Raw genomic sequence first — 16,969 nt, 5'->3', positions numbered from 1 at the left:
TCCTTCACAGTTTTAATTGTTTTCTTTTTAGTCACTTTTTTCTTTCCACCCTCAACGACTGTAGTCATTTTTATATCTACTGATTCTAACTCTTCATGGTCAAAGTCTGCGTTATCAGAACTTGGCTGTTTAGTTATTGGAGTATGTGTAGCTTTCGTATCTATGAATTCAGTTTTGTGTGGCTTTAGTTCTAATAGTGTCACATCGTCTTTCTTTTTAAATATTTTCTTGTTTATTTTGTGTTCTTCTGTGTGCGGAGTTTTATCTGTGTGTGGTGATGTGTGATTTTGTGGTTTTTGTGTCACCGTTGATGTTATTTGTTCTCCGTGTAGTGCTGGCAATATTTCATCTGTAATTTTATTTCAAAAATGTGTTTATGATGATGTGTCATTTACTTATATCATTTATGTTCCTTATTACTATTATATGTGTGTGTATTAATGCTTTATATTACTAATATTATATATTATTGACGTATATATTTTGTTAGTATTTTTAAGTTGATGATTAGTATTAGCTTGATTGTTTTAATTTTGTTAATTTTTTTTAAAATTTTTTTTAAATGTTTATCGTGTCGTGTCTCATTTTTTATTTCTGTTTTATTGCATGTGATTTTATTTTTTAAGTTATATTTATTGTTATTATCCGTGTTTTTGTGTTGTATTTATTTGATATTTTTTATTTATTATTTATCTTTTAGCCTGCAGTTTATTAATGATATTGAATTACTAGGTACTTGTCTGTTCTTTAGTTTTGATTTCTTATAACAGCAAGTATGCTAACTACTTTATTTAATTATCAGTTTTCAAACTCTTTTATTTATTTTTGTTATTTACAGAATGAATTTTGATCATTCGTAGTTACCATATTTTTCTAACTAATACATTTGTATTTTTTTTTACCTGTGTTCTGTGGTATGTCAGTGATTGATGCTCTTTGATGGTCTTTCTCTTCTGGTTTTAGTGTTACTGTTGTTTCTAAGATTATGTCTTCGTTCACTCTGATACTATTATTTACTTGGGGTTCAAGTTGTGATGCATAGCATTCAATCGTTTTTTGTTCTTTGGATAGTATTGGTTGTGTCTCGGATTCTATTTGATTTGATTCTAAAGGTAATAATTCTAGTATCGTTGGAGTTATATTGATTTGAATTGGGTTCATTTGTTTCATATTCGATTCTGTTTCATTTGTGACTAGTTCTTGTATTGTTAGGTGTTGGAGTTCATCCATATTTATCTTGGCGGCAGTATCGGGAACTATATTTGGTACCTGTAGTTCGACAGCATTTGATAGTAGTTGTGCTTCTGTCGTCACTAGTGATTTTAATTCTTCTGTAGATATTGATGCTTTTGATTTTCCTCTTATTTGTGGTTTAATAAATTCATTTTCTTTATCATTACTTATCACTTCTGAAACAACTGCTCCCATTTTTGCTGTTTCAATTGAAACTGATGCATTAGTTGTTGCTGGTTTTGGTTCAGATTTTGTAAATTGTTCTTTTTCATTCACAGTTTGCTCATTTTGTATTAAACTTTCAAAATTTTCCGTTACAATTTTAGCATTAGAATATTTTGTGTCTTTTAGTTTTAAATTTTCTTCTTTGAATTCAGGGAATATATTTGAAACTATAATTCCGGACTGAGCATCTTCAAATATCACATTTGCAATTTCATCTTTTGGAATTTCCATACGTAAAGTACCTTCTTTTTCAGAAACATTTTGTTCACTATTTGTAATTGCTTGTAAATTTTCTGAAGAAATTTTTGCCACTGAACTTTTGCGTATTGGTTCTATAGTAAATGCAGTCTCTTTATGTTCACTGGCTACATTTGAAATAATGATACTAGATTTAATTTCTTCTAATGAGAGTTCTGCATGTTGCAAATCAATTTTTTTTAATTCTTTAAGTTGTCCTTCTTTTTCAGATACTTCTGGTTCTGTTGTTATTATGTTTTCCAATGTTCCAGTTTTGACAGATGCTCTTTCTTCGATACATGTGGGTTTTTCATATATACCTCCAGATTCTGAAATATCAATCTCTGTTTGTAATATGCTTTCAAATGTTGAATGGATTGCACTTGCTTTGCTATATTTAGGTTGACTCAATTGAGGTAATTCTTGAACATTCATGCTAGTGACTATTTCCGTAACATTTGCAACTGGCTGTGATATTAATTTTGGAATAGTAGCAGTTTCTGTATTTTGAATAAAAGTAACGAAATCTTTTTCAGATTCAACAACGTTTGCTTCAGTCACCTGAATATTAATATTATTTTCAAATGATACATTTAGCAATTGTTCTTCCGGAACTATTGTTGATTCGAGATCCATTTCAGATTCATTCAACGTAACTTCCGATATTGAAACACCATCAAATAATGACTGAGTTAATGATGCCTGTTTATTTAAAGGTTTTATTGTTATTAATGGTAGTTCTTTATCATTTAAGATGGTTTCAAAGACGTTTATTGATTTATCTTCTTCCAATTTAACTTCTGCTGTAAAATTGTCGAATTTTGGTTTTTGAGTAAACAGTTTTTCTTTTTCTAACGCATTTATTTCAGTTGATATCGCTGTGTCATGTAGCTCTGATTGAGAAACCAATGCATGATCATTATCGATGACAGGAGTCAATACATCACTAGTTGTAATTGATGAAATAACTTCTAATACCTGTGGTACTTCATGGAATTTTGATAAAGATGTAATAACTTGTTGTGATTTCTGTTCTTTTTTGATATGTAACTTTTCATCCTTATGATCTGTTATCACTTCAGTTATAATCAAGCTATTGTTAGGCATCATTGTAAGTTCCGCTTTATTTGAAAGTAGTTCAACAGGTTCAAGATATTTTTCACTTTCCTGTACAGTTGTTTCAGTTTGTGATACTATATTCGTATGAGTATCGAGTACAATATTAGCCGATTCTTCTTTGTTTTTAACCTTATCTAATGTTCTTAGATGTTCATTAGCAACTACAATAGATGTTTTAGCTGCTTCATTCGGTAAAATAGATTTTTCAGCAGTTTTTACTGTTGGCATTTCTGGAGAATTATAATTTCCTTCTTTATCTTCAACGATTACTTCAGTTATATTTACGCTTTTTGATTCTTCAATATTTATGCCAACTTGAGATTTTTGGTAGATTAAATTCGAATAGAATGGATTTTCTTTGTCCGCTGTTATAGTTGTAGTGGATTGAATACTTTCAAATGTATCTTGTACTGGAATAGCAGTTGATGATTGAGTAACAATATCATTTAATGATCCTAAAGCAGTATTTGCTAAGATTTCCGTTTTTTCTGCAATCTCTTTACCAGACGTTATTTCTATTTGAGCTTGTTTAGTACATGGCATATTTGAACTCTTAACTTGTCCTTCCATTTCTTGAGTTATAATTTCAGTTACAGTTTTTGTCTCTTTTTCATTTTCTACGTTTATTTTAGCATTAGAATATGGTGGTTTGAGTTCTTCTTCAAATATCTCCTCTTTATCATGGCCTATATTGTCAACAATCACAACACCATGGACAACATCCTGAGTTGGCATTACTGTGTATGTAACGACATTAGGAATATTTAATTCACTTGTGCTATCTTCTGGTTTTACTTCGAATACTTTACTAACTGTTTGACTGTCAGTTATATCAATTAAAGCTTGTTTTGTAATTGGTTTTGTTACAGGATTATAAAAAGATTCTTTTTCACCTAATATGATTTCAGTTGTGTCAAGTATATTATTAGTATCCATATTGATGTTTGCAAATTCTTTTTGATGATTGGCTGTTACTTTTAATTCGCATTCTTTTTCCAATGGACTAACTTCTAATTGATTGATTGAATCAAAAGGAATTTGAGATGGTTCTAAAAATATTTCACTGGGCGTAGTGATTTTGAGATCATTCGTACTCATTTGTATAATATTTTCTTCTAATTGTACAACTTTCATAGGACTGTATACCGAAGAGATTTGAGCACTATGTTGAATTTCTTGTTTAGGTTTATTTAGTATATTTTCTTTTTCAACTAAAATAGCAGAAGTTACATTCAAACTTTGATTTTCTGGCAATATTTGAGTAACATATTTTAATGATGGTGGGATTTGTTTTTCATGAGCAATTTCAGACTCTTCGGACATAACTTCGGTTACCAAAATTTCTAATAGTGGTTCTAATTGTTTTGTGGCGCTTAATGGTTTACACACACATTCAATTAACGGAGCAGCATCATCAGATGTTTCTATTTCTTCGATTGTAATAGTTTGATTTTCATCAAATATAATATTTGCTTCTGAGCTTTTATTACTTGAAACTAAGTCTAAAGATTTCTCTGATTCATTCGTTACAATTTCTGTTACTTCAATATTTTGGGACACTTCAATCGTAAAACTACAAGTTTTTAATACATTTTCGACTGGTTCAAATGGTATTTCAGCTTCTTGATAAGGTGTTTCGGTAACTTCAATACTATGAGTTTCTGTAGATTTTGGAATTATGGAAATTATGGATGGCAACGTTTGGAGACTTAAATTATGGGTGGAATTTTGAGATAGAATTTCAAAACTGGATGCGACTTGTTGAGTTTCTGATATTTCACTTACTGCAATGTGGCTCCTTGGCAAAGACGAAGGGATTAAATCTGACTCAGATTCCCCTGTACATACTTCAGTTACGTCTAAGGTTTGTTCCATTTCATATTCTAGTGAGGCAGATTTCTCAGTGAATTGTGTTGATTGCTCAAATGGCATTTCATTATCTTGTAAATCAACTACAGTTGTACTTATACTTTCCAATAATACATGTTTAGATGAAGCTTGTTGTACAGTTTCTTTATTATCTTTCAAAGGTTGAACACACTCCAATGCAGTTTTTTCAGATTTCTGAGGAACTTTATAGTCTATTAAATTTGAAACTTTTGTTGCATTTTTAGTTTTTAATTTATCTATTTTAAGTTCATTTTCTTTATCATTAATTACTGTAGAATATATTATAAGACCTGCATTTTCGTTTAAACCATGAACGGCATTTTCCATTTTTGGATTATCTGATTGAAATACACTATATTCTGGTTCTTGAATATTTACTTCGGATATTTCAATACATTTGAGGGGTTCTATTACTTGATTTCCTAATTTCGTCGAATATTCAAAATCACTTAACTCCTTTTCACAAATCGAAATATTTGTTTCATTAACTTGCAGTCCTTCGTGACTTAAAATATCTTGTTCAGCATGGTGATAAATGGGCTGAAATTTTTCAATAAGTTGGATTTCTTTTTCATTAGGGAATATTTCAGTAACCATATAACTTGCTGATTTATCTTCGACTAAAATATTTACAGTTTGTGTGTTGTGTTGTTTATTATCATCTAATGAAGACTCCTTCTCTTGAGTTATAATTTCAGATATTTCAACGCCATGAACTTCTGTTGCTTCAATACTTTTAGCTGATTTTTCTTTTGGAAATTCAATTTTTAAGTCTTCAATGGGACTTTCGACGTTTGTCTCAAAGGTTTCTGCAATATCTTGTCCTGTGATTGTAATATTACTTTTTCGCTCCATAGGTAAACATTCAATTATTAAGTTTTGCTTGGTGTCGAGTTGAACTTGTTCAGTGATTTGAATGCTCTTTACTTCTTCATACGTGAAATCAGCACGTTTTTCTGGAAGTATATTATTTTCCACTAATAACCCTTCTTTTTCAAGAGGAGCTGTTTCTAGTGACTCAATTGCTATTTGAGTGCTTTTAGACGATAAAGCATAAACTGATTGTGGTATAAGTTCATCAAAATCACTTGTAGAATTGCATACCATTGTTTCTGACGTTACCCGACATTCTTCTAAAATAATTTCTTGTCGGTCCAATGTATGAGATGGAATTTCGTTAGCTTTAAAATCTAGCTCTTTATCTTGCGTTAAAATTTCAACTACACTAATTGGAATATCCAATTCACTATAATTTGTTTCTGCTTTTTTAGAATTTGGCATTACAAATTCCGATAACTTATTTTCTGAATCTGTAGGTATTATTAAAGTTGTTTCTAAACTATGAAATTGTTTTTGAGATACATGGGCAACTCCAGTAACTGGACTCTTATCTGTTACTGTTTCCACATTTTCACAGGTCATGATGTCTTGGCCTCCAAGAGGTTTAAATGGTATAATATTAGTTTCAGCTGTTTCTTCTTTAGGTACTGTTAAAATAAAAATATCTTCTGGTCTGTTGTCAGAAATGATTTCTGTAACCTCTATTGCTTCATCTACTATTAACGATGTATTTGCCGAACATGGTGATGGTATTTTGTCATCTTTCATTACTTGTTCTTTTTCAGATATGTTGGTTTCGTACAAAATTACACTTTCAAAAGTACTAGGTTGATGATATGCGTGTAATTTAGAAACCTCTGGCTGTATCAAATCCAATGTATAATCTCCAGTAACGATTTCCGAGCGATCAACAGCCTCAATTGGAACAAATTCAGTTATAGCCTTTTTAGTTTTAAACACTTTTTGTTCAATCGTCATTTTTTCTTTTTCGTAAATAGACTGTTCTGTAATATTTACACCAATTACTTCGTCAATTGTTATGTCTACAGTTTTTGGTTGTTTCTTTTCTTTATTTAACAAAATATCCTCTAACTCATTTACAGATGTTACTTCGGACACACATGCTTTATACGGTACATGTTTTAGTATTGCCTTATTACTTTTATATTTTTCTATATTTAATTTTTCAACGGCATCATTTGAAATTATTTCTGTTGTTTCAGCCACGTCGTGACCAGAAAACACTGGTACCGCCCGCATATTTTCAGGTTGACTATCAAGTGTTAAATTAGATTCTGACTCATAAGCCGAAACTTCCTTTACTACAATACATTGGTCATCTACAAAATTAATGTGGGCTGTTTTTGATGTGTGTCGAATTTTATCCTTATACATGCTTTTTAGGTCTGTGACACTATTCTCCGGTGTAATTTCTTCAATAACTACAGCTTGAAGAGAATGAGATGGCACACTTGCGATATTGTGCAATTCTGGTTGTACCTTTAATAACAAGAACTGTTCTTGTTCTGCCACAACTGTTTGTTCTACAGTTATACTTTCAATTGGGGAATAATTTGTTTCCAGTTTAACTGAAGTTGGTTTAGAAGTTTCTTCTAATGGGATATCATTTTCATGTACATCGATCTGAGATATTTGTTTGGCTTCTAATTCTTCAAATATTGGTTCGGCCTCATATGTTTTGTAATTTAAATTTATTGGTAAATCAGTTGAATAATCATCAGGTGTAGTTTCAGTGACAATGCATGAATTATTTTCTATAAAACTAGTATCTGGTAATAACTCTAACGCTGATTGTGATGTAAAATTTGATTCTGTTTCGTTAGGTATAATTTCAGTTACATCCAGCACTTCCAAACCAAAAACGGAGCTTTCAATTTGTTTCATTTCTGGAACGACAGGAATATTTAAATCAGATTCTGCTTCATTTATTTCTATTATTGACGAACTACACACTTTATTTGCGTTGTTTATCGTCAGTTTTGCAGTATGTGATTGAGGTAAATGAGTATTAAAGTTTTCTTCGTTTTCTTCTTGATTAACTGAATTTACAATTATGCTTGATTGTACAGTTATATCAGACATTGCGAATGACTTCTCAGGCATTTTTTCTTTTTCTAATTTAGTTTCTTTTTCTTGTATGTTTGACTCGCTGACTTCAATATATTTTTCGGGAATAATTAAAATATCTGCTTTATATTCAATTGGAGGTTTTGATCGATCATACTTGTCTTCTTTTTCTGAAGATTCTATTTGAAATGTCGTTATGGCATTGTTTGATGGTACTATTAATTGTTTGGCGATTTCAGTGGGCACAATTATTTCTGGATAGTAATTTTCTGGTTGAATTTCATAATGTGATTCACTGACAACTAATTGTTCGTTAAGTGGATATTCAACTGAAGATTTCACTAGCGCTGGTTTAAATACGTCTTTTAATTGACTTTCAGTGTGTGCTTCATTCACTTCCACAACATTTATACTCTCGTGTTCAACATAATCTTGTATTGCTTTTTTTGTCTGTGGCATACGTTCTTGTATGATTTCGCCTTCCTTTATAGAGGCAATCGCTTCTGTGACTACTTTTTGTGAATGTGAAATTACAGTAACTTTAGCTTCCTTATTTTGTGGTTTGTACTCTGATCCTTCACCTAGGCTTTGATTCGGATAAATTTCAATAATTTTTATACTTTCTTTGGGTATAACATCTTTTATCGCCAAACATGGTATAAATTCAAAAGTCTTAACAATTTCTTCAAGAGGTGATTGAGTGTCAGGATTAACTGTTGAAAAACTTTCATTAAATTCAAAAACAGAATTTGCTTTATGTTTTTTTGTTTCAAAGGTTTCTTTTCGGGTTTCTTCTTTCTCTTCGTCTTTTGTTACTATGCTTTCCGCGGCCCTTCGTGTTGTTATTTTAATCTGTGCTTTTTCAGGTAGATTATTATAATCAGTTGACAATTCAACAGCCTCTTGCTGAGCGATTGTTTCGTTTAAAGTTTTTGATGTTTTCAGAATAGTTGGACATATAGCAGGATACTTATCTACATCGAATTCGTAAGTTGTTTCTTCAGGAATAATTTCTTCTCCAGTCTTTGATCGTTTAACTTTTATTTTTTTTATTGTTTTTGTTTCTTTTGTGATAATTTCTTCTTCTTCTTCATCTTCAAGGTCAATTATATCATCTATCTTCTTTTTTTGTTTTATTATTTTTTCCGTATTGATCGGCTTATCTTCTGATACTTCAATTATCATGTTACTATTATCCGTGATTTCAGTAATTTTAATATTTTTATCATCTAGTATGTTCTGTACTTGTTCATTGTCTGTGGATAAACCAAAGAAGTCATCAAATAAATATGCAAATAATTTGATATAACATCAAGATTGAACAATCCAATAACAAAAAAAAAACACAGAAGATGATAGAGATAGTTGAAGAAAGTCCGAAGAAGCATAATTTTAGAAAATAGCATAATAAAAAACAAGCACAAAGACAAAAAGAGAGCATTTCACCACAATACCTAGAGCACATTTTATTTAAAAAATAATATAATAAATGTATTTATTTATTAAATAGTATAGTCATTAAAAATTGTTGATGTACCTACCATATAATATATTTGCACTTATAATTGTGTTGTTTTTGAAAAACATAGCCAAAGAAAATTCAAATTACCTAATAATAAGTTCAATGATAGTTTTTTAAGAAATTGTTAATAAAATATTAATATGGAATATTGTAGATCGATTTAATGATATGAGATACAAATGAAAGCATGCATTTTATGTTTCCATTATTAAATTTGAGTGAGAAAAATATATTATAATACATATTTTAATATAATAATTGGAATTACAATCTGTATATACAAAATTCTTAGATTTTTATTGTAAGCAAAACAAGTAATGAAATAATGATTATTATCCTTTTGCAGTGGCGTCATTATATTTTTCATTGGAGGGGGGCAAAAGTTTTGACCAAACCAAATGAACAACTTAATAAAATAGAAAATATATTTATTCCAACTATGTATTATTAACTATTTATTTTGACAATGATTTATTAGTACAAAAAAATCATATCATTTTTTTTAAATTATAAAAATAGGCATGTTTTTCTCTAGTAAAATATAATAATAGTGAATCGGAAGCAACCTGGCACTAGCCCGTCGGGCTGATTTTAAAATCAGACAGGGGCAAGATGTAGACCTTTCCACCCCCTCCCCACAAATGACACCACTGTCCTTTTGCTCAATTTTGTGTGTTAATAACAAAAATTAAGGTACACTAGTTATGAAATGAAATGTGTCAATTAAAAATAAATGTTCAAAAAATAGTGTAATAACTACTAACAGTGTATTTTTAAACATGTTAATTTGTTAAATAAATACGAATTATCATTAGTATACTCCGTTCCACGAGAGCAGGTACACTAGCCACCAGGCGGTAGAAAGTGGGAAAATTTAGCCTACGCGCTGTTGACGGCGGCATTCGGATGCATGACTTGTGTACCTTCTCTCGTAGAACGGAGTATAATCAAAAAATGTCACATATATCAGAATATGCTCATTCACTTAGTAAAAAATAAGTAGACTTACCGTTAGTTAATTAGGATTTATATATCACCAATTATCATTAATCAAAATACTATCATTAAGTAGCATTAAAATAAGCAGCATTTACATTTAATGATAAGAGCTATTTAAAATCATAGTTGACTGAAGCTGAAATATTGAAGCTATAAGCGTTGTACAATATTAATAATAGGTGTACATTATAACATGTGTAAATTATTTATTAAGTATAACATGATTTATATAATGAAACATACAATTTTTTTTCAAAATTGTAACTTTTAAGTATTGTGTTCCAACTAATAATATTAAAATATTAATAACAATAAAATACATACCGATTGACAAAGTTTCTTCGCTTGTTTTAACTAATTTCTTTGCTGATCGAGTTTTCTTCTTAACTTCTAAAAAGAAAACCAACATAATATTACTAAATAAATGAAAATTAATTGAATAATATAATATGATACATATGTATGTACAGCGGTTACTGGTAACATAAATTAATATTGAATATAATTACCATGTTCTTGCATAAATACGAATTTCAAAAATATTATGAAAACAATTTTAAAAAAAAATATGAAACATATTTTAAATTAATATATTTATTGTATTGGATAAAATTCTGAGCCGTAAATATTGATTTAAAATAATATTAAATTTACCATTGACTAATATGTTTACAGACTCGCTGATATCAGCTGTATCGGTGATCGTATCATCTGTAGTAATTTGAGATGCGTGCTCGAAATCCCAGGTGCTGGTTTGAAAATCTTCCGGCAACAAATAAGTAATGATCTCTTCCAGTGTGCTATGTTTCAACTCGACCATTGTCATAAATGCCTTAAACACTTCGTTGACTGTTTCAGGTATGGTCGATTCTTTTGTGAAGACGTCTGCAACCAAAGATGTGTACCCTTCACGTTCGATAAGATGCACCATGGCTGACTGAGCAGGCGCAGTCCTCAAGGCAGGGAATTGACCTGACGTGTACTCTTCGATCACCTAGCACAGAAACACACACCGTAAAAATATTGAATAGATTAAAGAAAAAGTTAAAATGAAAATAATAGTTTAATTTATGTTATATATTCAAACATTGAGCTGAAAATAATGTGAAGACGTCCTTAGAATAACATTATAAACTTTATAAATAAGAACATAATTTAAAATATTTTAATTTAAGTTCTACTTTTATACCAAATTAAATTAAAAATATTAATGTAGAAATTTACAGAAAATACATTTATTAAGTTAAAAGTCATTACTCATTGTACGTATCTAACTACAAAAATGAGTAACTTATCGTAACATTAAAAAAAAATAAATTAACCTAATTTTACTCAATTGAAAATCAGTTATAAGACTAGTATACCCACAACTTGCATGGTTGGTACATTGCGATTTTCAATTACCTGTTCCGTGGATATACCATGTCGGGTGAGTATATCGATGGTGGCCAATTCCCGTAATGGCCATTCAGCCGGTCCAAACTCAGCCAGTTCAACTTGATCTAACACTTGGTCAACTTCATGGACCACCGCAGGTTTCCGGACCTTGAGTGCTGTGAACAGTGCTGGTTCTTCGGACAGTTTTGGGTGAACAATTTCTGGTCCACGAACTTCCTTGACAGTCTCGTCCGAAACCGTTTCTGACGTGGACAACGGTTCGTGTTCCGGTAACGATAGTTTCTCCTCTACCTGTGAACACGACATTTGACATTTTATTACTATAGTATTTTTGCAATTATGGTCGAAATGCACGGCATACAAACACCAAAACTTGAGATTAATTTAATTGGATGAAACTAACTGTATTTATGACTAGATTTCAAATGGATCTCATTTAGCCAATTTTGAGTTTAAACTTTTAAAGCCACGCTTCCAAATTAGTCAAAACGACTTAAAAGGAAATATTCCAACTCGGTATTGTATATCTAAAACAGGTGCTAACATTTCGTAAAATACTATTTAGTATTTATACTGCGGGCATATACCTACTGGTAGGACCAAACTAAATAAAAGTTCCAATTTATTATTTAATGAATATTTATTTTCACACTTATAGCTTGCTTATCAAAACCGTCTATATACAAGCCAACATAACAAGCAGAATACTTTAGTGTTCTCTTATTTATGAATTGAAGGACACACACAATTTATATCATTTTATAAATATATAATATGAATCTAATATACAAAAATTATGTGGATAAGCGGGTGCCTAGTACTATCTACACTGTAAAATGTTAAATTTTAATTCAATGAATTGAAACCATTGTATACGAAAAATGATTATAAGTGAAGTCGGTCTGTTAGCCTATATATTACTAATTAACTATATTTTATGTTATTATTATTATTATTATTATTATTATTATTATTATTATGAAATAATTAATTTTACATTAAAAATACAGTTTTAATTAAATTTAATTCAATAAAAACTATTTTATAATTACCGTTTTAGAAGTAGTAATTTCAAGCGATTCTTTTGTTTCCGTTTCATTAAATGATCTATAATATATATTAAGTATATTAGGTATTTCATGTTTAGTATACTTAAATACATTCAATACTTACCCAGATTCTTTTTTATGTTTCTTCTTTATGGTCTTCTTTTTAGTCTTTTTCGTCTTCTTCACTTCTTCCACTTCTTTTTCTTCCACTTCATCTTCAGTAGCTGTGAATGCTTCGTCCGCATGTTCTAAGTTTAATTATAAATGAAATTCAGTTATTATGTCCCTACATTTTTTTTTTTTAATTATCATTACTTTTAACATAAAGTTTTGATTTATTTTTCGCTTCTCCTAAATTGCTATTCGCTTTGCAAATATATACACCTTCATCTTCCTTTGTTACTTTTTTAATAGTCAATGTAGTTTTGGTGTCGTCGATTTTAATCTGAACATTTGGTGAGTTTCTGACAATCTTATCATCGTGATACCATATAATCACTAAAATCAAAATATGTTATATGAATTTGTCTTATGTATTATGACAGAATTATGTAATCAAACCGGGAGTAGGATTTCCAGAAAATTGACATTCAAATACAATCGTTTCATTTTCAACAGCTCTCTCATCTTTTAATTCGTTTACAAAGCTTGGTACACTTTGGAAAGCTGTAACAAAAATTATTGAAATAAACAATGCAAATTATTGAACAATATATTTTATTATTATTTCTGTTATGTTTAATAATTTTTATGGAACTTACTATTTTGTTGTAGGTCGAAATGGAATATAACAATAATCAAACAAGGATACTACCACGAACTGTGTTAGAAAAAAACATTTAAGAGAATAAAATATTTTTGATTTATGAAAAGAAAAAAAATCAATTTCATCGAAACTGGTGATACGTATATTCCTAAAATGAACAACCATTAACCGATAATTTTAGAGTGTGACTAGTTTGAAGAATTTAATGATTTTACAAAGATGTTTTTCTTGGGTGTATATTGAGAACAAAATTTATAGAAGAAAAAAATTCTTGGATTTTCCACTTCAATATATAGTCTGGTAGGAAAGTGAATCTAGTTTTTATGACGTCAAAATAAGAAATACTCTGATAAAAACTAAAAATTAGGTATAGAAATACATTTTTTTTTCATCATAAATTTTAAAGTAATATATTATTAAATAATTATGTACTGAATACAACATACTGTACAATACCAATTAAATAAAAGTGAATAACAGCTCATGTTATCATTGATTGTTGATAAAATATTCTCTCAATACCTTTATACTTAGTATACATGGTAATTACAAGAAAAAAAATACGTTTGAATTGAAAACCACACTTGATTGGATTTATTTTACGAATTCACAAAATAATGACACAACACAAATGGTAATATTTGTTATATTGTGTAACATAATATAAATTATGAGGAATCAAGTAATATTAATTTCATTTGTATGCTGATAATATTTAAATTATTATTTATTTTATACTAGAGATAATCTATCATAATTTATCATGTTTAAAAATGAGGATTTAGACATCTAATCACTTTACTGTACAGTGTACAGTAGGTATCGAGTGTAGGTACCTAGCCACTATTTTCAAATGGCTTTAATAAAAATTCAAGACGAACCTTGAACTAAATATATAAGCTTACACAGAAGACAAACAAAAAATATCAATACGATATTAATAGGAAACAATAATCGGAATTGTCGAATGTCTATAAATTACTCTTTTAGAGTCAAAATGTATTTTTTAATTATATCATGCATATGAAATGCTAATATAGACATTTAATAAAAATTACAAGTATCTGCAACTATTTGCTTCTGAGTTACAACTAAAACAAAATTAATTTGATACTTAATATTTATAATTAATTTAATATTTCGGTTATTTTCTTTTTCTTTTTCACGATTATTTTGAAAAATACTGGAAATATTTTAATTTTTACACCCCAAAGTATCAACTAAATCCATCTTGCAAACAGGAACTAAACTCAAAGTAGAACATCCAAACATTTTTCTACTAGAAAAAGTTGTATATAGACAAAAAAAAACACACATCATTTAAAAATCAATACATTGAAACATGACGGTGGATCTTAAATATGATGATGATATTATGTTTGTCTAATTTTAGTAAGACGCGTGATTCCGATGCCCATTGATTAAATACACTCAATAATTTAAATACATACATTTTTATTTATTTTTAAGTGGTTATTTTTTATGTGGAGGGCATGAAGTCCACTTAGCCTTCCCTGAGAATTACAATGTAAGTACTAATATAATATTTAATTTTTACAACTTTTATAGTATTATTTACTGTGTTCATACATTTGTTTAAGATTTTAAACAGATTAAGAAATCGAATAAATTGTTTTCTTTATTTTAAAATGTATATTGATTTACTATATTTTAAGTACATTTTGGTGGTAAACTTTGAGTCTTAGAAGTGTTATACCTACACACAATCACTACTTTGTCATTAATGAGTTTAACTATGTGTATACAATTATTGATTAGTTTTTAATATGTATTCTGATAGATAATCCTTAGTCCATAATATTGTATCATATACATCACTATTATAAAAAGTATAATTTTAAGCGATTACAATTCGTCAGAACTGAATTATGCCTACCTGATGATATTGCAAGTGTTTCATAAGTAGATTGCAAGTGGTAATTTGTCGATATTTCAAACAAATGCTAATCGTACCGATTGATTATATGTCAATACTCAATTGTCAAGTGATTTTAAATTTGAATATGGTTTTAAATTTTTCGTTTAAGTTGTTAAATCTACTTAATGTGGTCTTTCACCTTATTTATTTTTTAAAGTTTTGATTTTTGTCGTTATAATTTCTTGAGTAAAATTTATATGTAAAAAAAGAGAGGAGAATATCTTAGCCAAACTACGGGGAAATTCAAACTGTTTTTCGAAATTCATATCATTCCACTATGGGATCAATCGGTAATTTTCTTTTAACAAACTTTAGAGAAATACAGAAAACCATCGGCTTTACTCACCTTTAATTTGAAAAACCACTGATTGACGGATAAATTGGTAATTTATTCTAAAATGATACTTGACTATGTTTTATTAATTATTGTCAGAACCGAAAAATAAAGCAACATACTAATATGGCGTTTTGGATAGGCAAATTAACTACACCACATCAGTTATAATTACACTTTTTTGCCGCAAGTCACTATTTAATATTTATGCTGTGGTAAGAAAGAAACTTAGATACAATAATTAGAATTATGATAGATTAAGATATAGAAAATAACGTCAAAATTAAACTTTTATTGAAAAAATGTCCAAAATGAGAAATTACTGAGTATAAAAAATAAAAATTAAATATATAAACAAATTATTGATGGAAAAATGATTAAACTAAATATGTGTTTTTAAAAATGAAAAACTATTGAATAATATAAAAAATAAATTAGTCAAAACTATATTCAAACGTTAAAAATTCTATTCCTTTATTAGGTACCTAAATGAGTTATTTTGTGATGTACCTATACTTGAAATCGATCAGTGATAAGTGTAAATATGTTTTAACTTTTAATAATCCTTAATATTATTGGGAAGTTATTTATTTTTAACCTTAGCCATTTTTACATCAAAATATTTTTAGACATGAAAATGTTAACATAAACGTTTTGGTTTTGATAAGTGGTTATTTTTATCAAATACCATTAAAGATTAAATGTACCAGTAGTTAATACAATTATATTCTATTTTACACAAGTCAATAATATTGTAATGAAGTCTATAACTCATTTTTTTTCTATATAACACCGTTTTCATTGATTAACGTTGGGAACACACCATCATGAATTTATTTGGAATAAGTTCTGGTTGTTGAATCAATTGAATCAAACATCAACATTTAGGTACGTTCAGGATGCAAAACAAAATGGTTAAAAAAAACACAAGCACAAACAATAAAACTAATATTATTTCATACAATTACAAACAAACAAAATAAAATAATAAAACACACAAAATTTAATAATGCAAACATATACAGTCACAGCTTTTCGTTTCGTCTGGTTTAGAAAATAGGCAAATATCAAAGGTCGACGACGACGTCCTTTGAACAATGAATAATATAGAATTATTACCTTCTTGAATTATTACAGAAATACACTGTAGATTCATCTTTGCTCGATCTTTCTATATCATCGATAAATAAGTAAATAAATTCCAGTGTATTTCGACGAAATGAAACCTTGCAATTATAATTGGTTAGCTGGCTCACATTTACTAAAACACACGTCACGACAAGATGTATACAAACCGTCTCTGCGGCGGCGACAACAACAACAATAATCA

At 28.9% G+C, this 16,969-nt stretch overlaps 1 protein-coding gene across 1 annotated transcript; it reads right to left on the bottom strand.

Moving 5' to 3' along the window:
• Positions 1-8: 8 nt before the first annotated feature.
• On the bottom strand, positions 9-16,795 carry LOC111042855 (titin-like; the record flags this gene model as incomplete). The annotated part of the gene is made up of 12 exons (XM_022327557.1): positions 16,759-16,795; positions 13,162-13,266; positions 12,985-13,098; positions 12,725-12,848; positions 12,604-12,658; positions 11,558-11,842; positions 10,808-11,147; positions 10,478-10,543; positions 6,780-8,345; positions 4,995-6,716; positions 903-4,895; positions 9-349 (listed from the first exon to the last, which is right to left on the bottom strand). Coding segments are annotated over exons 1-12 (8,748 nt in total), but the record flags the coding sequence as incomplete, so codon positions are not given.
• Positions 16,796-16,969: the final 174 nt, after the last annotated feature.

The sequence above is a fragment of the Myzus persicae genome, unplaced genomic scaffold (assembly GCF_001856785.1).
Source record: "Myzus persicae strain clone G006 unplaced genomic scaffold, MPER_G0061.0, whole genome shotgun sequence".
Classification (NCBI taxonomy): Eukaryota; Metazoa; Arthropoda; class Insecta; order Hemiptera; family Aphididae; genus Myzus; species Myzus persicae.
Note: the sequence above shows the minus strand (reverse complement) of the source record. Positions and strands in the feature narration are given on the sequence as shown.